General features: G+C 42.4%; 1 protein-coding gene and 1 pseudogene across 1 annotated transcript in view; both read left to right on the plus strand.

The window, feature by feature from the left end:
• Positions 1–25,502, plus strand: part of MYO1E (myosin IE) — a 242,623-nt gene that overhangs the window by 142,056 nt on the left and 75,065 nt on the right. The window contains exons 6-12 of the mRNA XM_023228657.2: positions 2,795–2,884; positions 6,997–7,128; positions 10,997–11,131; positions 12,630–12,762; positions 18,734–18,930; positions 21,752–21,832; positions 22,163–22,249. Coding sequence (XP_023084425.1) covers positions 2,795–2,884; positions 6,997–7,128; positions 10,997–11,131; positions 12,630–12,762; positions 18,734–18,930; positions 21,752–21,832; positions 22,163–22,249 — 855 coding nt within the window. The remainder of the gene's footprint in view (positions 1–2,794; positions 2,885–6,996; positions 7,129–10,996; positions 11,132–12,629; positions 12,763–18,733; positions 18,931–21,751; positions 21,833–22,162; positions 22,250–25,502) is intronic.
• LOC111553723 lies at positions 23,894–24,025 on the plus strand (annotated as a pseudogene).

Here is a 25,502-nt window from a genome sequence, read left to right on the forward strand (position 1 = left end):
GTAGATCAGAAAGCTTGAGGTAGAGCCAAACATTCCTCCTTTGAGTTTGTGGATCGACTCTTTCTATCTTTTGTTTGCTGGCCAGACGTGCCTATACCATTTAACAACAGCTTCTCTCAGTGAGAGAACCAAAGACTGAATCTTCTCTATCTCTTCCCTTCTTTACTTACAGACTTTAAAACTGAGAATATTTATGTGTCCATCCATCCATCCATCCATCCATCCATCCATCCATTCATCCATTCATCCCATCCATATCTGTTCATCAGCGATCAGTGATGTCCAACAGAATTTTGTGGCATGTAGTGAGCATATCAGGGAAAAGAGAAAGAGCAAAGTAAGGTTGCAGAGTGAAGGGTTCTTAAAGTGGCCTCTTTCTCTGAATGAAAGGAAGATGGAGAACAGCTCTGTCCAGTAGAAAGATGAAGCAAACTGTATGTGTAATTCTAAATTTTCTAGTAGCCATGTTAAAAGAAGTAGAAAGAGAAAAAGGAAATTACTTTTTAAAATAATATTATTTAACCCAATATGAAAAAAAGATTTTATTATATAATCAATATAACATAATTAATGAGGCATTTTTTTTTGGTACTAAGTCTTTGAAATACAGTATGTATTCTATAGTTACATCTCAGTTGGGGTAGCTTATGGCTTCCATATTGGACAGTAAGGGCAGCTCTAGAACCTGGGTTCATGTGGTTCAGTCCACTTGCTTTTCTCTGTTCCTGTGATTGCACTTGCTTTTCTCTATTTCTGTGATTGCACTTGCTTTTCTCTGTTCCTGTGATTGTACTGGATCCTGAGAGGGTTGACATGGAGACAAGAATCCAGGATGCTGTTTTACGGATGGGCTGCTCTTTTTTTTTTTTTTTTTTTTTTTTTTTGGACAAAGTCTTGCTCTATCGCTAGGCTGGAGTGTAGTGGTGCAATCTCAGCTCACTGCAACCTCTGTCTCCTGGGTTCAAGCGATTCTCCTGCCTCAGCCTCCTGAGTAGCTGGGACTACAGGCATGTGCCACTACGCCCAGCTAATTTTTGTATTTTTAGTAGAGATGGGGTTTCACCATGTTGGCCAGGATGGTCTTGATCTCTTGACCTCATGATCAGCCCGCCTTGGCTTCCCAAAGTGCTGGGATTACAGGCGTAAGCCACCGTGCCCGGCCAATGAGCTGCTCTTTTACCTTGGTTTGCTCTTTCTCTTTTCCCTAATATGCCTGCCACATGCCACAGAATTCTGTTGGACATCACTGATTGTTGATGAATACATATAGATGGATGGATGGATGGATGGATGGATATATAAAGATTCTCAGTTTTAAAGTCTGTAATTTAAAAAGGGAAAAGATAGAAGAAGATTCTGTCTTTTGTTCTCTTCCTGAGAGAAGCTGAGTGTTGTTAAATGGTATAGGCATGTCTGGCCAGCGGAAAAAAAAGATAGAGTTAATGAAGATCCACAAACTCAAAATTGATTGTACAAAGAAAAGCAGAGTTTTATAAATCCATGAGTTTTTAAAAGAGAGTAGGCAGGTTGAAAGTGTGTTTCTAGGCTTTGAAACTGACCCATGAAAGGAACACCCCCGGAATTGCCCTTGGTGCCATTGCTAAGGATGATTCCCCAGTCACAGTGAAAGCCCAGTTCTCGTTTCTCATGGCAGTTTCTCTTCTGAAGGTTCAGGAGGGTGCCAGAAGAACACTTTGGCTGTTAGGTAGTCAGTCAGTAGTTAGTGCATTAATTTACTCCTCTTTGCTACACCCCTATGACCTGGTAGCCAGACTGCAGACAGTTAATGTTGATTTTCCTCTTCCTGTTTTCCTATGAGGACAATGATACAGAGCCCTTGGCTTGGAATTAGTCAGTAGCTAAAGAGCACAAGCCAGAAGACTTGTTATTTCTGGAACATGTTTAACCATAGCATGTGAATAATTAGAAGTACAAGGAATGACTCACTTGTTGAAAGACTTCTCCAACATCAAATTCTATCTGTTGAGCTGTCTCATGTCTGTGGTGTGTTTTGCACACTTTTGCATAGAACTGGGATGTTTGAAAAACAAATCCTTTCCCCCTAGTAGGCCAGGACTTGTTCCACACAATCCACTGTTGACCCTTGCTGCTCAAAGTGTGTATCAATGCTGGCAAAACCAGCAACACCAGGGAGCTGGCTGCAAATGCAGATTCTTGGGCCCTACCCCAACCGTACTAAGTCGACATCTGCATTTTGACAAGATCCCCAGGTGATTCATGAATATTAAAGTTTGAGAAATACCAGGCTGTATTTCCATAACCTTGTTTGCGGGGGAGAAGTGGGTTAATTTTCCTTAAGATAATTTGCAGTGAAGCAGGCGGAGGTGGGATGAGATGGGTGGGTAGACTAGTTGGAAAGGGGTAGTGAGAAGAAAGACCCTGGCCAGAACAACAAGGAGACACCCCTTCATGTACCACTTCACTTTTTTTCCTGCTGTGATACCTGGCAGTCCCACAAGTGCAAGGTGAAGCTGCAGCAATCAGTTTGGAAACCCAAGCTGAGAACGTTTGTATGAATAGTTCCTGATTCACAGTGGCACCCTGGCTCCTGGGGATCCTGTATCAAGCCATGCGAACTGGAAGACCCAAATACACAAACAGGTTGAGGTCTGTCATGGTGAAAGAATAAATCCTCCAGAAATCCCAGCAGGGACACATGGATGTGGGGCCCCTCGCCTTAATGCATTCAGAAACCAGCTCCTTAGAAAAAGTTTGGCATACTGTGTGGTAGGTGTTCACACCTTCCTAATCTCCAGTCTGTTTGCTGGGACAGCACGTGAAGGACATTATCCTGCAGTCCAACCCACTGCTGGAGGCCTTCGGGAACGCCAAGACCGTCCGGAACAACAACTCCAGCCGATTTGTAAGTCTCTTCCCTGTTTGAGAGAGTGTCACTTGATTGATAATGCTGATGTTTCTGACTGAAGTCCAGTATCCCACAGGAAATGGGAGGTTTTCACATGCCATCAGGAGGCCACAATCTTTCCTTCATTTTCTATAGCAGCATGCCACCACGCTGCAGTTTACCCTTTTTTGTGCCCTGGGGATACAAACAAGATAATTTTGAAAATCATTTTCCACATCAGTTGCCTTACTAAGGAAAATAAATGATGAAAGTGGCAGCTTTGGCCTTGGAGGAGTTGTCTTTATGCCCTGGAGAAAAGACTTTCTTTCCTAGACCAAGAAATAACTAGAGTAGATGGGTATCCCAAGTATCAACCACTGGCAATGGTTTTGCTTCTTAGAACTTGGTCCATAGACTCTGAAGGGTGCAGAGAGTTGGACTGATCTGGCACCTTGGAGAAAAACTTCCTCCTGTCTGTCCCTCAGAGCGAGCTGCCTGCCCACTGCAGCCCTCTGGCTTTGTGCATCTGTCTTATGCCCTAGTCATATAACCTAACGACATCCCAAAGTGACTGGACCTGGCCTCACAGGTTGCCTCTTAACTGGCTTACCTAACTGGTAATGAAAATATCAACCAAATGCATTGTTGTGAATGCTTTTTTAGTCATGTTTCCATCTGAGTGTCTCCCGAGGGGGTAAATAGGAAAACTGGCAAGGCTGAATATGAGTATGTTCCCCTTAACAAAAGCCACATTTACAGAGAAACAAATGTTTACCCAGTAACCTTGATTTATATAGATTTTGCATCTTATTTCAACCATAGATCATGTCTGGCACTAAAGCATTCATGGAGCCATCTGTGAGGCTGATTCTGGAACATTTTAAAATAAATAAGTGGGAATTTTGGAGAAAAACAGTTTTCTTTTCCACTGTCTATTTTGGAAAGAAGCTTCTATTTCCAAGATAATTTTTACTATGTGCTCATATAATAATTGTCAAGTTCCCTGGTGGGTTCTCTCTGTTAGACTTGCCCTTACTTTCTTTGCTTTCCAATATTATTCAAACTACTCATTTGTTTATCTCTCATATTTGGGCCCAATGCCTGAGTTGTGTTATCTTGAAGTTTTCCAGATAATAAAATAGGAAAGAAGAATTAAACAAATTTTCCACTTGAACTTTTTTCTTAATTTTCAATCTAAATCTTGTAAAAACGGACTTGACCAAATTTAACTCTTTATTTACTTTTTCCCCTGTCTTGGATTCCTTGGAGACCAGAAAAAAATAATTAAATTGATATTTTCATTGATTTTTGCAATATAAATTGTTCATTATATTTGGAGGACACATCAATTTCTGTAAATAACAAAAACACTCAACATTTATTATTTTCCTAATTGCAAAATTTTATACAATCCTGATGGAAAGATGGGGAGAGACAATTCAGACACACACTCACACACTCACCTACACACACACACACACACACACTCTCTCTCTCTCTCACTATTCACCATCATGGATGAGAGAAATGTAAATGAAAACCACGTATCATTTTCTGTCTCTCAAATGGGCAAACATTAAGTTGATTGATAATAATCAAGAAAACACGCTATTGGTTGAGAACTGATACATGCTTCCAGGAGAGTGATGGGGCAATTGTTATTAAAATTTTAGTCGTTCATTATCTTTGCCCAACAATACTTCTTGAATAAATTACATAAGTTTCCTGCTTAAATAACTACTTATTTTAAAAGATATTCAGAATATATTGTTAAATTAAAAAAAAGATTACAGAACAATATTTACAATATATTCCTGTTTTTTTTTTTAATGTGCACATTATATGAAATGTAATTAAGAGATATATAAATCCAAGTTTGACATCTGACAGTGATTATTTAGCAAGAGAGTGAAGAAGTGGCATCAGGGTAGAATTATGAGTAATTTCACTTTTAAAAGTGCACAGGTATTATGAAGCATAAGAATGTATATATTTAACACTTATAAATCTTTTCAAGTTAAAGAATGTATTATGAAATATTTCAAACGTGATTTAAAAATAATACAATGAACATCTATGTATCCGGCACCCAACTTAGGAAATAAATCATTACCAAGGGTTGAGTTGAAACTTCTTTTCGTTTTATTATCAAAATGCAAATGCAACATTCTATTCCCTTTATAAAATTTCCTGCCTTCCCCCCAAGGCTGCTATACAGCAGTCCTAAATATGTTAACCTTTTGTTAGAAATTTTAACTTTTATGTGATAATTATGAGCCATGCATATGCATTTTATTTTATTAGAGCAGTGATTCTCAACCTTGACCACACATAAAAATCAGCTGGGGACTTTTTGAAAACCACACAGCTCTGGGCCCTGGTCCTAGAGAGTCTAATGTGTGTGGCCTGGACTGACAGCATGTTGGAAAGGTTCCCCAGGTGTTTCTAAGGGGCAGCCAAGGTTGAGCACCGCTGCTAGGAGGACTTGGGAGCTTGCCCATCCAACACCTGCCTTTCCTGGGTCAGATGTTCTGTTTGGTTTCATTTTCCCTCAACTGATGAGGAATGGGGGACAGGCACTGAATTATTCTATCACATGCCAAAAGGAAAGCGTGGTGAAGGCGGCCACCAAAGGAAGCACAGGAGCTCCTGTTCAGCAAGCTTTTCTCAGGTGCCACTGACGTTCCGCAGAGCCATGGCTGCTGGTTCTCTGCCTGGTGCTGCTGGGCGTTTTTGTTTTTTGCCGGGAGGAAGAAGGTCATCAGATTAAGACACACAGACAGTTAGAAGCTGGCCTTCTTTGGTGGTCTCTCTTGACACCTAGAATAATTAAGAACAGGAACACAGCATGTACTCTCACATTTGCAGTGTGCACAGTACTTTTCTTGCCCTTAATGAGTTTACAGCTCCAGTCACAGACATAAAACCCAGCTGAATTCATCCCTGAAATGGGTGGATTTAGTCAGCATACACATTTTTATGTTATTAAATGTGAATGTGGTGAGGCTGGGCATCTTCTTCAGTCTGGCCAGAGACCACATGGCTCCCTCTTTTCCTTTATTTGTATTTAGTCTTCTGGCCTCTGAGGGTGCTTAAGTTTCTGAGGACAGGAGAGAAATTAAGTTCTAGTGAGAAAAAAATAACAATTTAAATATATATTATATATGTAATAATTGTTATCATAATTATATATAATATATAATTGTTGTAATAATTATATAATTTTTACTCATTTTATTTTGTTTTTTGTACAGAGTCTCGCTTCATGGCTCAGGCTGGAGTTCAGTGGCATAATCTCGGCTCACTGCATCCTCCACCTCCCGGGTTCAAGCGATTCTCCTGCCTCACTGGTACTGCAGGCACCCGCCACCACGCCCAGCTAATTTTTTGTATTTTTAGCAGAGATGGGGTTTCACCATATTGGCCAGGCTGGTCTCGAACTCCTGACCTCCAGTGATCCACCTGCCTCGGCCTCCCAAAGTGCTGGGATTACAGGCGTGAGCCACCACGCCTGGCTATATATAATTAAAATAACAACCTAGATACCTTTTCAACTACAATCTAGGTTTTTATTCTCCTTTGTTCCCTATTAGCAGTCACTTAAAGAGGAATTTTCGTAACAATGACAGTGACAAAAATCCCTAGGCCCATGAGTAGCTGGAAAGAACTTTACTTTTTATGAAGTGTTTTCATTTCAGATAAACATTTTAGATGTTCCATAGGTAAGAGGGATTGAGTGTTTTTGCTCAAAGCCATGAGATGAAGTCTGACAGAGCAAGACTGCTCTTCCTCTGACAGGGTGCCATGCCATTTTTCTGCCTCATTTTTTACACCTTCCGGTTGAGCAGGCAGGCACCTACTGGGGGAAAAGGAGCAAGGAATAGAGCATATCCTTATTTAGTCATGCTGGAACGATAGGTGCTCGCTCATAACAGAATCGTGTGGCTGGACAAAAGCACGGGTTATTGTCTGATTGAAAACTGTAAGGAAGTCTAGACTCAAATTAGGAGTAATTCAGAGTGTGTCTTTTATTAATGGATTTCCTTGAATTCTATACTGTATTCAAAGCCTGTTTGGGACATCATGTTTTGTTTACCAACCACTGAAGGAAATCCCTCACTTTCTTGCAGGGAAAATACTTTGAAATCCAGTTCAGTCCAGGTGGGGAACCAGATGGTGGAAAGATCTCCAACTTCCTTCTGGAAAAATCTAGGGTGGTGATGAGGAACCCAGGAGAGCGGAGTTTTCACATATTTTACCAGGTTTTCCTTTCTACTTTTTTCCTGCCCACTTCCTGTCCTTTCTCTACATTAAAATATTTCTCAGACTTCAGGCATAGAGTGTAGTCTGGCAAGCCAGGGAGGACTGATTATGGTACCATGTGCAAGTCAATGTGCAGAATTGTGAGAATGCCCCTGCCCTCAAGGAGAATAAGTTCTAATTGGAGTGATAAGACAACAATTCCCCCAAAGGTAAATCATCGAGGAAGTATTGACGTAACTTCAAAACCAAATGAGGAGTGTTGGAGTCTTTGCCAAAGGAATTCATGTGGGCAGGTTTGGCCGGATAGTAGGAGAGGTGTGAAGGAGGTAGAACCCAGATGGAGAGTGGAGGGGATTGATCAGGAAAGACAGGTGTCCTGCACCAAAGCAGTGGAGGTGGGAGAGGGAAAGTCAGTCAGGGAGCCCCGCCTCAGCCTGTGTGCAGGGCAGGCATCTCCAGCACGTGAGCTGTGGGAGGGAATATTTGAGATAGGTTTGGAATCTTCAATGCCAAGCTGAAAAGTTTCCACCTAGACCCTCAGAAGTCGTGGAGAGTTTGGGGCCAGAGCAGTGTGCAGGGTGCTTTTTGATTATGTTACAGGCTTCAGCAGTCATCTGAGTCGGCTACTTTTATTTTATTTATTTTTTTATTTGCGACAGGGTCTTGGCTCTGTTACCCAGGCTAGAGTGCAGTGGCACAATCTTGGCTCACTGCAACCTCTGCTTCCTGGGCTCAAATGATCTTCCTGCCTCAACGTCCCAAGTAGCTGGGACTGTAGGGACATGGCACCATACCTGGCTAATTTTTGTATTTTTCGTAGAGGTGGGGTTTCTCCACATTACCCAGGCTGGCCTCTAACTCTCGAACTCAAGTGACCCACCCACCTCAGCCTCCCAAACTGCTGGGATTACAGGCGTGAGCCACTGTGCCTGGCCCTGATTCAGCTACTTTTGTAAAAGGTTTTTTAGTACTTAAAAAAAGTACAATGATGTTAATAACCAAATTTTTTATGTTCTATTTAGTTATTAGTATTTTATATTGAAGATCCGTATTTGACTTTCTTCAAAGAAAGGCCTGGTCACTGTTTTTTGTTTTGTTTTCTTTCGTGTTTAGTTTGCGGATCCCTGGATTAGAAGGACATTAAACTATGGAGTAGCTCACATTCAGTCTTTTCAGTTACACACATATCTTAGGTGATGCCAAATAATTCTTTTAGTTGGTATCTGTTGATTGATAAAGTATATAAATGTCTAAAACTTCTGTGAATTCAGTCATTTTTAAAATTGTGTTAAAACAACATGTATAGATAAGTGAAAAAAATTATATATTTCACATAAATAATACTGAGTGCTAGATGGAAGTGTATAATGGATGCCAGGACTTCTTTAAATAAATGCAAGCCCTAACCCTTCCCCAGGAGTCCTCTGCCCATAAGTCAGAAACCACCGGAATAGAGGCTGGGAACTGGTGGGCTCAGGGGTTCAAGATTCTGACATGAAAGTAATTCTTGGCCGGGCGCGGTGGCTCACGCCTGTAATCCCAGCACTTTGGGACGCCGAGGCGGGTGAATCACGAGGTCAGGAGATCGAGACCATCCTGCCTAACACGGTGAAACCCCGCCTCTACTAAAAATACAAAAAACTAGCCGGGCGGGGTGGCGGGTGCCTGTAGTCCCAGCTACTCGGGAGGCTGAGGCAGGAGAATGGCGTGAACCCGGGAGGCGGAGCTTGCAGTGAGCTGAGATCCGGCCACTGCCCTCCAGCCTGGGGAACAGAGCGAGACCCCGTCTAAAAAAAAAAAAAAAAAAGAAAGAAAAGAAAAGAAATTCTTGAGGTACGAAATGCATGAGACTCTCATGGGAGTGGATGTGGGGAGAAAATCCTGCCATACAGGACTAGGGGACTTTCAAGATGTGTAGGATCGGGAGGATCGGGAGGCACTGAAGGGCCAGCAGGGAAGTAGTTGAAGGAGAAGGAGGAAAGCCAGGATCCTGCCGTGTCACCAAGCCAGGGAAGCCTCAGGGCAGCAGCCACAGGATCAAATGCTCAGAGCTCTTGGGCGCAAGAGACGAGCTGGGGTGTGGGGGCCAAAAAAAGGCTGTTGGATTTAGGCACGGAAAAGTAGCCAGGGAAGGGTCCCGTCAGAGTGGCGAGGGGAGAAGCTGGCGTGCAGGTGGCATGTCATGGCAAGGAAGTAGATCTTGCAGCTTGGGGAAGTTCAGAGTCAAGGAAAGGCTTCTAAAGAAGGCAAAGAGGCCGGGCGCGATGGCTCACGCCTGTAATCCCAACACTTTGGGAGGCCGAGGCGGGTGGATCACAAGGTCAGGAGATCGAGACCATCCTGGTGAACACGGTGAAACCCCATCTCTACTAAAAATACAAAAAATTAGCTGGGCATGGTGGCGGGCGCCTGTAGTCCCAGCTACTCAGGAAGCTGAGGGAGAAGAATGGCGTGAACCCGGGAGGAGGAGCTTTCAGTGAGCCGAGATGGCGCCACTGCACTCCAGCCTGGGCGGCAGAGCGAGACTCCGTCTCAATTAAAAAAAAAAAAGAAGGCAAAGAGTAGCGTGTTTGTAGCTAGAAGAGAGTTAGAGCAGGGAGATTTGAAGATGCAAGTTAGAGGGAATCTACAGTATATGGGTGGGGAGAGGACTGAAAAGAGAGGGAAAAAAGGAAGGGGTGGGACCAAAAGATGAACGTTCAGGAGACAGGGCAGGAAACGAAGGAAGCCTGATGTCACGGGGTGACCTAGAGCTTCTCAGTAATGGATATGAGGCCCCCTGTGCGGGGAGGGGAGCCAGGACGGCATTGTGCAACTTGACGAAGGTGGGAAGCATGGATGGGAGCTGTCACTATTTTCCTAAATATTATTGGGTTAGAGCCAGGGTGTGCTGGAGCTGGTTCGCATGGGCGATGCACATCTCTTCCCTCTTCCTTCTGTGACATTTCTTTGGTTGTTGAAATCAGTCAGAGTGAGAGTATTTATACCATGAATATTGGCAAACACTACAAATCAATTTTTTCCTCAAGGGTTAAACATTTTCCAGCACACCACTGGTTAAAGCCACTAAGAGGGTCTTGCCCAGGCCCAAGGCAGACATCAGAGTTTGAACAAAAAGCCAAGGAATTGAGTGTGGTGACTCACACCTGTAATCCCAGCTCTTTGGGAGGCTGAGGTGGGACAATTACTTGAGCCCAGGAATTTGAAACCAACCTGGGCAACATAGTGAGACCTTGTCTCTACAAAAAGTTAAAAAAATTAACTGGACGTGGTGGTGCATGCCTTTAGTCCCAGCTACTTAGGAGGCTAAAGTGGGAGAGTTGCTTGAGCCTGGGAGATCAAGGCTGTCATGAGCCAAGATTGTGCCACTACACTCCACCTTGGGTGACAGAGCAAGACCCTGTCTATAAAAACCAAGAAAAGCCAAGGGACAGTCATTGGTCAGGAGGTTTCAGAATACCAGAGAGCGAGAAGCTGCATGGCAGTTTTTCAACATGCACCCTGCGGTGAGAAGCATGGAAAAGCCAGCTCCACTTTAAAAAGCTGTAGCAAGTTGGGCAGGAACTAAGTAATGAAAATCTGTTTTGCTTTCCACTCTGCCAAGGGTGGCAGTCGAGTTCCTTTCAGTGGACCAGGGAAAATCCTCAGCTCTTGCAGGTCTTTCCAGAGTTAGGAATCAAAATTTGCAGAGATGACATGGGGCTACTACAAGTACATATTTGGGAGCCAGGACTGCCTATAATTTTAGAAAGCAGAGATAGAAAGTCCTCATTACTGGGCTTGGGAATGGTGGCTGCAGGATGCGTGAGGCGACTTCGGGTGCCTTGTGGTCCACATCATGGCTCAACCTGTGTTCTCGTGCTCCAGCTCATCGAGGGCGCCTCTGCAGAGGAGAAGCACAGCCTTGGCATCACCAGCATGGACTATTATTACTACCTGAGCCTCTCGGGCTCATACAAGGTTGATGACATTGACGACAGGCGGGAGTTTCAGGAAACTCTGGTAAGTGCCAGCGCAGGGCCAGGCAGGATCTGCTCTCCCAACTGGCCATTTCCTGTGGCCTAAAGGGCGGTGAAGCTTAATAAAGCGAAGAGGTGCATAAAATGTCTGCCTTGTTCTGTGTGAGCACTCTGTATGCTCATTCATGTTTCAGTGCCCTTTAATACCCATGTGCCAGTTGCCAAAGGACCACTTAGTGATTTGAGATGGGTAAAAAGGAATGAATTCATCATTATCCCCCTGCAGGAGCTCTGATAAATAGGCAAAAATGATTCGTACATTCAGCATACCTGTTCGCTGATGGCCTACTCTATTCGTGAGCTGTTATCTTAGAAGGGCTAAGCAAATAGCACGTCTGTGGACTGAATAGGTTTAGAAATTTTGGAACATCTTTAGTCTTTTATTTCTTTTCTGGTTTTGAAGACTCTCTTCCCCTCTGTACTGTGCAGGGCAGAGGACCCTTTTTCTGTGCCACGCCCTTCACATTGCATGTATGCTATGGGCCAAGTTGTGAAACTTGGTAGATTATGGAGGGGTTCCATCCTGTGAGCAACAACTAAAATGAATCAATCTAGATCTTTCTAGAGGTAAGCTGACCACACACTTAGCCTCAAAGGCCTTCATTACCCTTTGAGTCTGTTTCAAGCTGGTGACTGTTCCTCAACCCAGATCCAGAACTGAGCAGTAGACTCTGAATGAGTAGTGTGGATTCAGTACATTTGTGGTTGAAAGGGACAGAAAGTTCAGACAGACTGTGTCCTGGGTACCAGGAAACAAAATGGTATCAACAGGTCACATGGCCTCAGAGCAGATGGGAGAAAAAGTGCCAGTAAGGAGGCTGCACACTGGTCCTAGAGTATGGTTTTCTTAGGAGATGGTTCTCTAAGATGTAGACATTTTAGCGGTATTTATTGCTTTTAAGGGGCCTCAGAAGCTGGACTTTTAAATGATGCTTTTATTGGATTTCCTGGAGATTTTTCATTAAGATCCTTTTGCAAGTACAATATATTCTTATCCCTCCTGTTGAAGGGAAAGATCTCTTGAGTCCACTTGGAGTAGGTGCAAAGGTCAGCAGTGACCTTCGAGGGGAAGCTGGCAATAAGAACACATCAAAGGATGAAGATAGGACTTGGAGCCTTTGTGTACAACTACCACTCCTCCGAGTCTCATTCCTCCTGGAGTATTCCCTTATTCCTGGAGGATGGCATGCTCTGCTTAGAGACAGAACTGCCCTTCCAGCATGACTTTGAGATGTGAGAAGAATGTGTACACTGGGCAGTGGTCGTGTTGTACAAGAACGTCCCGCTGTCATCACAACGTCAGCCACATGTGACTGCACAACCCAATCTATGTTTTGGCTTTTTTGTTTGTTTGTTTCTTTTTAACTCGTCTGTACTTGTCACACCCTTATTTAGAGCAACTGCTCTGCCTTGGCTTCTTCCTTACGTGCTTTAAAAGCTGACGACCGGCTTCTCTGGATAGTTTCTCTTTTCTCTTCCAGCACGCCATGGATGTGATTGGGATCTTTGCAGAAGAGCAAACGCTGGTGTTGCAGATCGTGGCGGGTATTCTCCACCTGGGAAACATCAGCTTCAAAGAAGTTGGCAACTACGCAGCTGTGGAGAGTGAAGAGTGTGCGTAGCCCTGCACATGGCCATTGAATGAGGGGTGGCTAGCTCTGATTAGAAGTAACCCAGCACTTTCCTTTGCTTAGATCTTAAATGGGAATATTGGGAAGAAGTGAGAAATCGACGTGTCCTCTGTGGCAGAACAGAATGGCTTCATGAGAGGTCAGACCTCTTGTATGCACCTGCCCCTCTCCTTATCCCCAGCCTTTCTGAGTCCCACACCATCGATGATGAATGGAATCGTTTCAATTTATCATTAACCTGGGGAAAGCTGGGAGGATTTCACATCTCGGTTTAAAGATAAAGTGATCTCTTTAATGGGGATTAGAGTAATGGCTTGATGCAAAAGATTAGTCTGTTTATGAAAACCTCTAAGTAACCGGTCTTTAGGATCTAAATTCACTTACAGATTTTAAAGAGCAAGCAATATAATATATGTAAATAGGGGAAGTTCACAGCTTCACAGTTTGTTCCACGGATTGGATTAGATTGGATTTCTGAGCACAGGAAAAGATGGACGTTGACTGTTGTGTTGACATTTCTGATGATCACCTTTAATGATCACATCTGCATAACTGGAGCCTCCACACCTAAATGGTCGTTTTTACTCTCTGAGGAAAAAAATCAGGGTTCTTCCTGCAGAGAGATGTTGTTGGTTATGTGTGCCCAAAATCTACCGTAAATACAGTGGCACATGACTTTAGCCTCTTAGGCATCAACAGCTTGCAGGCTGCTCTCAGAACCCACACATCCTTTAACCACCCAGGAAGACATTCTTCCTTTCTCAGCATTCTTTAAGGATGATAAATTTAGATGCTTAGTAATAAATAGTGTCCCACTCATTGCTGACAATGCAGTAGGGATATTTCCATTCCAAATAAGGTTCTTTTTTTATGTTTTTGTTTTCTTTTCTGATAAAAGAGGGAAGTTCTGCTAACTTCTGATGTCTGTCTGATAAAGAAAAAGATGAATTATGTTTACCAGGGAAGGGAGTAGAAAACAATAAATATACAGGGTGTCCATAAAGTCTGAAAACATGACCTAATAATCATAATAATGATAACTGTGTTTCTCAACTTTGTGTACATTATCCTTGACATTTAACAAATGCACATATGTTTCCAGTAGGATCATTAACACTTGGCCTTTTAATGGTAACAGTGTTGGTTTGGTGGTAGTTTCTGTTGAAGTAGACTGGATTTCTTTTGCCTTCTTGGATAGTAAAATAATTTACTGCCTCTTTATGCTTGACATCAAAATCATGATACTGAAACAGCAAACAGTTCCCTAGATGTCTGCAGCAAGAAGTGTTTTATTGCACATTGATGTCCAGAGTTAGTAGTCTTCTCAGCCAGATGGGTAAGGCTCAGCACTGGCAACTGCCCATGAAATTCCCTGACTAGAGGCAATGGAGGCATGGAGATCGGAAAAGGCTGAGATGGAAGCCAGAGAGGTCTAGGAAATGGGCCTCCCCCTGCCCTCAACAATTTCCTTTGGTTTGGGGTTTTGTTCTTTGGTAATACATTAACGTGGCTCGAGGGGGTATGCAGTGAATGTTCTCCCTTCTATACCTTTTCTAGTCCACTTGTTCCCCTCGTCAGAGGTAACCAAGGTTCCCAGTCTCTTGTGTTCCCTTTAAAGGATGTGTGTTCCAGAACAGCTACACACAACCACTCTTTTTTCCCCACTTTTGTGCAATAATGGGGGCTTATACCACAATGTTCTACAGTTGCTTTTTCAGTTAACATGTGTCTTAGTCTAGGCATGGAGGCACATGCCTGTAATACCAGCACTTTAGGAGGCCGAGGCAGTGGATCTCCTGAGGTCAGGGGTTTGAAACCAGTCTGGCCAACATGGTAAAATCCTGTCTCTACCAAAAATACAAAAATTAGCCAGGTTTGGTGGTGGTGTATATCTGTAATTCCAGCTACTCTGGAGGCTGAGGCGGGAGAATCACTTGAACCCTGGGCAATAGAGCGAGTCTCCATCTCAAAAAGGGAAACAAAAAATTATACATATAAGAAATATATTTATATAAATATATATATAATTATATTATCTTCCCAGTGTTTCCTGGGAAAAAATTACATATATATATAAAAAATCTCATATATATATATATATGAGATTATTCTATACCAATTCATAAGGAGCTTTTTTTTTTTTTTTTTTAAGAGAGATGGGGTCTTGCTTAGTTGCCAGGGCTGGTCTTGAATTCCTGACCTTAAGTCATCCTCCCGCCTTGGCCTCCCAAAGTGCTGGGAATCCAGGCTTGAGCCGCTGCACCTGGCCATCATTTTTATAGCTGCATTGCATTCCATTAACTGGCTACACTTTTATTTCTTTTTTCAACCAATTATCTGTTGTTGGACATTAATATGGTTTCTGATCTGCTGTTACAAGACTGAATGAACACTACTGAAATGAGTAGCCTTGGTTTCTGTCTCTCTCATATTTTAGTGTATCTATGAAGTAGAGGGAAGCAGTAGTCCATGCCTTTAAAATAGAAAAAAGCAGACTTTCTCTAGCTATTGCAGTGTGGAAAAAAAATGGTAAGATTTTCATCAGAACCGGCCTACTAAAGCAAAATAGCCATTAATAATAACAAGCTTTTTTTGTTGTTGTTTTTTGTTTTTGTTTTGAGACAGAGTCTTTGTCTGTCACCCAGGCTGGAGTGCAGTGGCGCTATCTCGTCTCACTGCAATCTCCACCTCTTGGGTTCAAGCAGTTCACCTGTCTCAGCCTCCCAAGTAGCTGGGATTACAGGTGTGCACCACCACGCCTGGCTAACTTTTGTGTTTTTAGTAGAGATGGGGTTTCAGCTTGTTGACAAGGCTGATCTGAAACTCCAGACCTCAGATGATCTGCCTGCCTCAGCCTCCCAAAGTGTGGTGATTAGAGGCGTGAGCCACCACGCCTGGCTAAACAAGCTTTGTTTTTACCTGTCCTTAGACTAATGGAAGTGTAGCATTTCCTTGGTCAAATCTTTATGTTGCTATGAAGCCAAACAAACCTCGCCTTAGGCACACGTGTACCTGTCCAACAGCAATGCAGTGAGGTGGCAGGTATTAAATACCAAATTAACCTAAGAATTTTAATGAAAGAACAAGTCACTATTTTGATAACAGTGGGGAGGAAAAGTACAGTTGACAGCACCCCTCCTTTACCCCGTTATTATTCACGGATTAGAAAGCACGGAAACTCAACACCAAGGCCAGATAAACCTTTTTTTACCATGCTGAGTCTTTTAAATTTATACAAATTGAATTTTATTTTTGCTACATCTTTTTGGTTTTTCTCTATTCCCTATATTTCAATTTTAGGTGGAAAAATTAAACCTAACTTTGCTTTACACTTTAATGCAGTAATAGTGATCTATCTTCATTATTTAAATGTGCGGAAATACTACTTTTTAGCAGGTTCTTCTATGTGTTCCATGACTCTGATTAACTATGTCAGAGTTACACACCCACGTTTTAAAATTAATCATTGCTTTCTCCCTCCCTCTCCCTCTCCAGTTCTCCAAGCTTCCATACTGACACTCCTATCCAGACACACTCACAACTGCCTCATGGAAACTCACAGCCTGAAGAAAGTCAATATTAGCAGCCCTGTAATTTCAGCATCAGGGCAGGCACTGAAGAAAATATGAGGCCATAAAAGTTTGAAAAACATGGCATGGATTCTTTTTCAAGCCAAGCGCTGTATTTCCGCTCTACTGTCCTTTGCTATTTCCCTAACCTTGTGGCTGTGATTCTTGGCCCAGTTCCATTCCTTGTATTGTGAGTGCTTGCAGCTCTCCATGCCCTCTTCTGCAGAAAAGGACCACAAGATGGAAGTAGAGCGTGTGTCTTTGTCAGTCCCTTCGCGCTCTTTTGTCTCCAGGACTCTCATCTTAGCCCTTATTGTTGTATCTCTTTAGCAAAGGTCATAAAGATAATGGCATAAACATCTTAAATATTTTAACCATGTGGGAACATGGTTAGGGCTTAGGAGAAAGCCATATTTACAAAACAGAGAGATTGAGGCTAATTATTCAGTTTATGAACCTATTCACTGTATAGTTCCTATAAACAATGAGAGGAGCTCTTGTGACTGTCCTATAAACCGTTGATGATGATGTCCACTGCATCAAGTGAGCTATCCCTCTGATAATAAAACCAACAGGATACTCTTCCCTTAGTGAGGGCTTCTTATATGTTGGATATGTTGGTGAGTGTCTCTTGATTCTCACAACAACCCGACATGGGTCCAATTTGATTTATCAATGTCATCTGTCCTTACTCTGTGCACAGGAAGTTTTAGTTCACTGGAAGACACACCCAGATGCCTAGACATGTGTTTAACACTAAAACTAAACTAAGTACAATGGCCATTTTCAGATCAGTGCATTTGATTTTGTTTACGTGTCTTTTCTAAAAGGAAGCCCTTCTATTGCCCAAAGCATTTTTATGAAACACTCATATAGAGGATAAATGTCTTGTTTTGGCATTATACTTTTTCAAAATGTATTCACTGACTTAATCTCATTGGAAGGTGTACATTGAGAAATGTCAGCTTGTTATAGTCTAACACCATCTGTGAAATTCAGATTATCCTTTATTGGGAGACTTGTGATTTTTTAGCATTATCATAAGGCCTTTAACAAAATTCTTCTATCAGATAATTTTGGTAAAGCATTGTGCAGAAAAAGAAAACTCATAGCCAAGTTCAAAATTTTCACTGCATCTATAAAAATCTTTCATTCATATTGGAAAAATCTGAGCATTCTTTCATGTTGAAGAATGGTGTCATTTATTTATATGAGAACGTTCTGTCCAGAAATCAGGAAACCCCATTTATATCACTAGCCCTCCTTAGTAAGTTTCATGGTCTGAAACAAGATGTTGAGTTATGGAAGTCTCTGTTTTTCTATCCAAAGACCACAAACTACCATACTATGTGACATTAGGGCAGGATATGAACCACAACATCCCCTTCATTTCACTCCATATGCTACCCTCAGAGGAATCTTCTTATAATGCCCCTCTTTATTAGCCATTAGGCCCCCTTTTGCCTCCAGCCCAAATATATCATACCATGCAAGGACCCCCAGCATTGGAATCTGTCCTAACCTTTTTAATCTGACCTGAACTTTCAGCAGCAGCCAGTGCTAGTCCACACACTGTAGCCCGCGTCTTGTCTCCATCATGTCTCCCACACTTCTGCTTCCTCCCCTTGGTACACTCCCTTCTCCTCTCTGCATCTGTACAAATCCTATTTATCCTTTACACCCAGCTCAAATCTCTTGACTACCCCAGCAAGTAGTAATATCTTCCTGTTCTAATTTCTCCAGATCTTGTGTCTGTGTTACATATTCAGCTTTTCCAAGGGTTCTTTATTTGGCAAACTATTTTTTGCCTCGTCTAGATTGCTTTCAAGATTTCTTACGTATTTTCTATTCTTTCCTCCCTCTTTAGTAACCCTACACATGCTAAATACTCAATAAACATGGGATTGGTAAACATGGTAATTATTAGTTCAGTAATATCAGGTGCTTCAAAAATGATGCTGTGAAAACATTGTGCTAAAAAGGAAGAAAACAATATTTGGAGCCAAAGAAATGTTTCTTGATTGAGTTCCTTCCGGGCTGTCTTGCTGGAAGCTTGGAGAGATGTCCATTTTAGGCATTTAACTGTGATCTCGGTAGGAGGGATAGGTTTGCCATCCTTCTTGGATCCCTGATTTGTATTATTGGAAGTCTCAGTCATCTTAGGAATTGACTCATGTGATAAAACAATTGGGAAGAACAAAGGAGATGGATGTGTGTGGGATTACTGATAAGCAGCCTTCACTAGAACGAGGGCTTTTGGGGCCTGTGATTGTGCCTTCTGTGTACACACGTGCATGTGCACATAAGTGCCTCCATATGTTTGTGAGATGAATTGGAAGTGTCACAATTCTGAAAGATTGTCATGTTTTGTTTTATGTTCTACAGTTTTAGCTTTTCCTGCATATCTGCTAGGGATAAACCAGGACCGGTTGAAAGAAAAGCTAACAAGCCGGCAGATGGATAGCAAGTGGGGAGGCAAATCCGAATCCATCCACGTGACCCTCAATGTGGAGCAGGCCTGTTACACCCGGGATGCGCTCGCCAAGGCCCTGCACTCCCGGGTTTTTGATTTCTTGGTAGATGTAAGTAACACAAGTTGATGTTGGTGATGCTTCATATCTTAGCTATAAAGAGTAAAACTAGTAGGCTAGGCGTGGTGGCTCACACCTGTAATCCCAGTACTCTGAGAGGCCAAGGTGGGAGGATTGCTGCAGCCCAGGAGTTTGAGACCAGCCTCTGCAACGTGGTGAGACCCCGTCTCTACAAAAAACACAAAAATTAACCAGGTGTGGTGGCAGGTGCCTGTGGTCCCAGCTACGCAGGAGGCTGAGGTGGGAAGATCACTTGAGCCTGGGAGGTCAAGGCTGCAGTAAGCTGAGATTGTGCCACTGCACTCCAGCCTGGGGGGCAGAGTGAGATCCTATCTCCAAAAAAAAAAAAAAAAAAAGTAAAAAGACTAAGGGTTTTGTGTTCCTGTTCTGGCTCTTTCCTTTCACCCGTTACTTTACTTCACTTTCTGTCCTCTCACTCTGCGATCACTGAATCCTGTATTTCCTTCTAGAACTGCCCAACAAGATACCTTAGCTAAAGCTAATATGGTAACAAGTTTCTTCTGGACAAAATATTTAGTAAAGCTAGGACTAGAGACCAGAAAAAGAGGAGACTCACATTCACGGGCCTTTTTTATTTGTGGGCCTGAAGATTTAGGAATATGTTTTTCACATACTTCTGTGTTACAAATTAACCCAAAACCTAGCGACTTGAAACCATAAGCGCTTATTTTCTCAGTTTCTGAGGGTCAGATATTTGGGATCGGCTGAGCTTGGTGGTTCACACTGACTGGAACTGTGGTTGTCTGAAGGCTTGACTAGGGTTGGAAGATATGGCTGAAAGATGGTTTGCCTGTGTGGCTGTTGGCAGGAGGTCTCAGTCCCTTGCTTCATGGACCTCTCCTTGAATATCCTCATAACATGACGGTTGGTTTTCCCCAGAGTGAGTGATCTGAAAGACAGCATGAGCAAGAAGCCAGTCTTTTATGTCCTGATCGTGGACTCAAGTATTGTCACTCTGCCGCATTCTGTTTATTAGAAGCAAATCACTAGCAAAGTCAACACTTAAGGGGAGGGGAATGAGGCTCCACCTTTAGGAGGGAGGAATATAGAAAACTTTCTGCATGTATTTTGAAACTATTAGATATTTTTGGTTATGGTATAATTATATGTATGTGTGTGTGTATACCCAGATACTGTTCTAAGTATTTTAAAGAGAAAAAACCCTCACTTAATTCTTACAACAACCCTGTGACGTAGGTATTATGATCTCTGCTTTACAGATAAACTAAGGGAGGCATAGATTGATTAAGGAATTTGCCCAAGGTCACTCTGTTATTATGTGATTGATCTAGGAGGCCCTAGATTCCTAGCTAGTTTGCTCCTTTGATGTTTATATATTCAAACTAGAAGGACCCTAGTCAAGGGACAACAGGGGGCCTTTCGATCCAAAAGATCTGTATTTGATTCCAGGCACTAACATCTATGTGGCTTAAAGTACGGTTAGTGTGGTTAGAGTAGGGTCAGGCAGGGCAGGGTAGGAGAAGTATTCTAGGTAGTTCTAGTGGCTATTTAAAGAATAAAATTGCTTGGGAAGGTCAGGGTCATACCAAACAGAAGTCATGCAGTTAGCTTGTTCAGATCCCTCATTTTACTGAGAAGGGAATGTCAGGCCTGAGCAATGGTGGTTTTGCCCAAGGCCAGTCGGCAAGAGGGCGGTGCAGCCTGGGACTAGAATCCACGTATCTTGTCTGTTTGTTCAGAGCACCTTCCAGCGCTGGGCTTCCTACCTACTTTCCTTCCTGTCATCTGTCAGTTTTTTTGTAAGTAGTAAAAGTACATGAATACTCATACAAGTGATCCTAATTTGAGGTGAGATTTACTGGGCACTGACTATGTGTTGTGTATGATTACTCATTTGCTCACAAAAGATGATATGTCATTTTGTTTACCTGGAAAACACCTCTGGTACTTCAGAATTCGTCCAGGTATTCAGCACCTCAAAGAATTCTTCGCTTCGCTCCTCCCACACTGCATCGCCCACCAACCCCTCTATCCAAACCTTCCCTGCTATCATTAAGTCTATTCCCATGAATTGCTTGGCCTCTTCTCACAGTGATTAAGAACACAGATTTAGGCATCATACTGCTTAGATTTAGTCCCAGACCCTGCTTCTTACATAGAACAACCTTAAGCAAGCCTTGGTGTGTGGAAAATTGGGAAAATAATGGTATCGCTGCCATTTTGAGAATTGAAATGGGAATTAAGTGAAACAACACATTAAGAGCACTTAGCAAACCCTGGCAGGGGTGAATGTTCAATAGATGTAAGCAGGTTCTATTATCAATTCAAAAATAATGACTATTGTTACTATCTGCAGATAGCTCACCCTTTCTATAAGCTCCTGGGAACAAGGATTGTCTTGTCCTTAGCATCCCTGGCATATTGTGTTGGGTCATCATTAAATGACTGGTGAATGGAAGACAATGGAAATGACAATTACAGGTTCTTCGTGTGAAATGGGTTTTACTTCGATCATCCAAGATGACATATTCTTCTAATTGTTAAGACCTCCTGAAAAAGCTGACTCAGCCAGAAATTAATGGTTATCATCATTAAGCAAACATTTTTTGTTTCTACTGTACTCGCTTTTCTGAATCCTGGTGGTTTTCCAAAGTACTCGCCTTTGCACTGAGAGTTTGTTAATGCAGCAAGTCTCCTGCCTTCACGTTGTCCTCTGTTTCCTGCAAGCAGTAGTGTTTGCTATGTAGAGTCCAGGTTCCCTTTCCCCAACGCATGCCCGTTTTTAGTGTAAATGGAAAGGAGTTCACTGCCATCTGTTTACTTCCTCTAGTCGATCAATAAAGCCATGCAGAAAGACCATGAAGAATACAACATTGGCGTCCTAGACATCTATGGCTTTGAAATATTCCAGGTAAGGCCAGTTTGAATAACTAGGGGTTGAGGAGGGTGGCGTATTTCATCTGGCCTGCAAGAAATAATTCTAGGCAATGCAAAAACAAAAAAACAGAAAATAAACCATAACAACAACAACAAAAACCACTCAGGCTCATTTTGGCCTTTGTGAGTTCTTCATGTACCTTTACCAAATTAGTTTCTCCTAAATATAAACTTCTTTCTATTGATGCATCCAACATTTCTAAGAAAGCTTTTCACATGAAGACATTTCAATAAATCACTCAATAAATGACTTTTAAATGATTTTGTGAAACAATTACATGTGAATAACTTTTTTTTTTCTCAGAAAAATGGCTTTGAACAGTTTTGTATCAATTTTGTTAATGAAAAACTGCAGCAGATTTTTATTGAACTGACATTAAAGGCGGAACAGGTAAGCAGTCCCTCGTCCTTCATCCTATTCTATTTATAATTTATTTTGTTTACAAGAGTATCGATTTCTGTCTTTTGATAATAGATTTGGTTCCAGTCTTATATTAGGAAATGCACCTAATAAAGTCAGGCAGAAAAACCATATGCCATTGTGGCATTTTAATCCATGAAATATAAATACCATCTGCAGCATTTGCCTTCTTCTTTAAGCAAATGATGCTGTGACGTTGGACATAAGACTAGCTGCTTTTACTATACTGACTCACTGAGCACGTGGGAAATGGGAGCCTAGTTCCAGCCCCAACTATCTGAGGGTTCCTCAGTATCTTTTATTGTGTTCCAAATAAAAGACTTGGTTTTCTCAGATTTACTCCATTCTCAATCTTCCCTAACAATACATGCGTTTTTAACAACGCTGGTATTTCAATACTTACCTGAGGTAACATGCCTTGCTGTAGTTTCTTCTAAAGTTCGGTTCAGGTCGGGTGCTGTGGCTCATGCCTGTAATCCTAGCACTCTGGGAGGCCAAGTCGGGAGAATTGCTTGAGTCCAGGAGTTCAAGACCAGCCTGCCGGACAAAGTGAGACCCCATCCATACAAAAAATAAAACAATTAGCTGGACGTGGTGGCATAAGCCTATAGTCCCAGCTGTTCTGGAGGCTGAGGTGAAAGGATTGCTTGAGCCCAGGAGGTCGAGTCTTACATCATCACACCACTGCACTCCATCCTAGGCAACAGAGCAAGACTCTGTTTCAAAAATAAATAGTAGCCAGGTGCAGTGGCTCACGCCTATAATTCCAGCACTTTGGGAGGCTGAGACCTGCAGACCATTCGAGGTCAGGAATTCGAGACGAGCCTGGCCAACATGATGAAACCCCATCTCTACTAAAAATACAAAAATTAGCTAGGCATGGTGGTGCGTGCCTGTAGACCCAGCTTCTCAGGAGGCTGAGGCAGGATTATCGCTTGAACCTGGGAGGCGGAGCTTGCAGTGAGCTGAGATCGCGCCACTGCACTTCAGCCTGGGTGATAGAGCAAGACTTCGTCTCAAAATAATAATAGTAAAATAAATAAAAAATAAATAAATAAGTAGTTCGGTGCAGTTTCCATCATTTCCTGATAGCATATTGTTTAGGATTCCTGGGGCCACCATAACAAAGCAGCACAAACTGAGTGACTTGAAACAGTAGCAGTTTCTTCCCTCCCAGTTCTGGAGCCCAGAGTCTGAAATCAAGAAGTCCTCAGGGCCACACTCCTCCTCAGGATAGAGGGGAGAATCCTTCCTCTTCTAGTTTCTGGTGGCTCCTGGCATTTTTTGGCTTCTGGCAGTTTGACTCCAATCTCTGCCTGTGTCTTCACGTAGCCTTTTCCAGTGTCTCCCTGTGTCTCTATCCAAATCTCCGTCTCTTTTCTTTTATGAAGATACCATTTTAGCTTTGCGCAATGGCGATATTTTAGCCAGTGAGTTTTTTTTTTTTTTTTTTTATTGAATGCATTGTTTTATTTAACTCTCAGGCTTTCCCACATTAAGCCTCCAGCAATACATCAATTACACTTCAGATTTTTTTCTTACCCTGACACTAGTTTGCCCCCCACCTTCCCAGAGTAGATGTAGTTGTTAGTTTTTGCTTCAGTGATTTATTAAGTCATAACTCACTGAAGCCAGTGAGGTTTATCTGAGGCATGATTATTGCTAATACAAAACTTTTCACAATAGCCTGCCATGACGACTTGAAATATAGTCAGCATTGACGATTTTTGACAGTCTCTATGGAGAGTGAACTGTTAAAAAAAAAAAAAAAGAAAAGAAAAAGGAAAGACACCATTTTTTTGGATTTCGAGTTCACTCTAAACCCAGGATGACTTACTGTGAGGTCCTTAGTGAATTACATTTACAGAGACTTTACTTCCAAACCTCACATTCTGAGGTTCCAGGTGGATGTGAAATTTGGGGGGATACTATTCAAGCCACTGTATACATCAAAGGCTGTTTTGGGGTCATTTAGTTATGGAAGTGTTTATGCCTCTGCTTAGGAAACACCATACCAGCGGGTTTCACGTGACCCTCTGCCCTGGAACCCGCCCTTGGTTGTTTTACTGTAGCTACTCTAAGGGATGGGGAAGGCTAGAGGTTCACATGAAACCCATTGCTGCCGTTGCCATCTAAGTCCCTACCATATCTAGCCCAGTCTCCTGCAGTAGTCTCCAGACTGGTCTGGTAGTCTCCATATGGGTTTCCCATGAACCTCTAGCCTCCCCCAACCCTTAGAGTAGCCAGAGCAAAACAACCAAGAAAGAGTGCAATAGCCAATGAGATGGGAGTGGGGAGACAGGGGCTAGATTATATGGGAAGTTGTAGGGCATGGCTGAGACTTTGGGTGTTATAGTAAGTGGAATGAGGACCCATTGAAGAATTTTGAGGGAGGAGTGACATGATCTGATTTGTTGTTTGTGTTTTTGAAAGGGTCACTCTGGCTCTGTAGGCTTATAGAGTAGGGTGAGGCAGGGGAAAGCAAACTAGAATGGAAGTTAAAAAACCAGTGATGGGGATACTGCAGGAGACTGCATTAGATGTGGTAGAGACTCAGACGGCGATGGTAGCAGTCTAGGTGGTGAGGGAGTATCTGGAGAGTGAGAAAATGGGACTTGCTCAAAATAATTAGCAATAGCCAAGAAAGAAGGAGCAATCATGGGTGATTCTTAGCTTTATACCCTGGATAACAGGGCTGATGGTGACACTATTTACTGGAGGGTGAGATTAGAAGAGGGGTTGTTTAGAGGTCATGGGAAATATGGAATCAGAGTTCCTCTAAACAGGTTAAGTTGGAGAGGCCCATTTATTATTACATCCAAGTGAAGATTCCAATCTGTAGAGTGGATTTGAGTCTGGAACCCCGTGGCGAGATATAGATGAGAAATAAATTCAGGGGTCATTAGCCTGTAGGTGATGTATTTAAAGCCATGGGATTGATTGAAATCACCTAGAGAAGGAGGGCTGAGAAAACAACAAGGCTGAAAGATTGACCCCTGAGACTCCACCACATATAAAGGTCTGGAAATAAGAAAGAGCTAGCAAAGGAAGCTGGCAAAGTGAAACCCGTGAGGAAAGAAGAAAAAAACCAGGATGGTGTCATGGTTTTCAAGTTAAATGAGCCTCTGATAGACTGAAGAACCTTCCCATTAAGTACCTGGATGCTAATCTACTCCTGTCCTATATTTAATTTTTTTTTTTTTTTTTTTTTTTTTTTTTTTTT

The sequence above is a fragment of the Piliocolobus tephrosceles genome, chromosome 6 (assembly GCF_002776525.5).
Source record: "Piliocolobus tephrosceles isolate RC106 chromosome 6, ASM277652v3, whole genome shotgun sequence".
Taxonomy (NCBI): Eukaryota; Metazoa; Chordata; class Mammalia; order Primates; family Cercopithecidae; genus Piliocolobus; species Piliocolobus tephrosceles.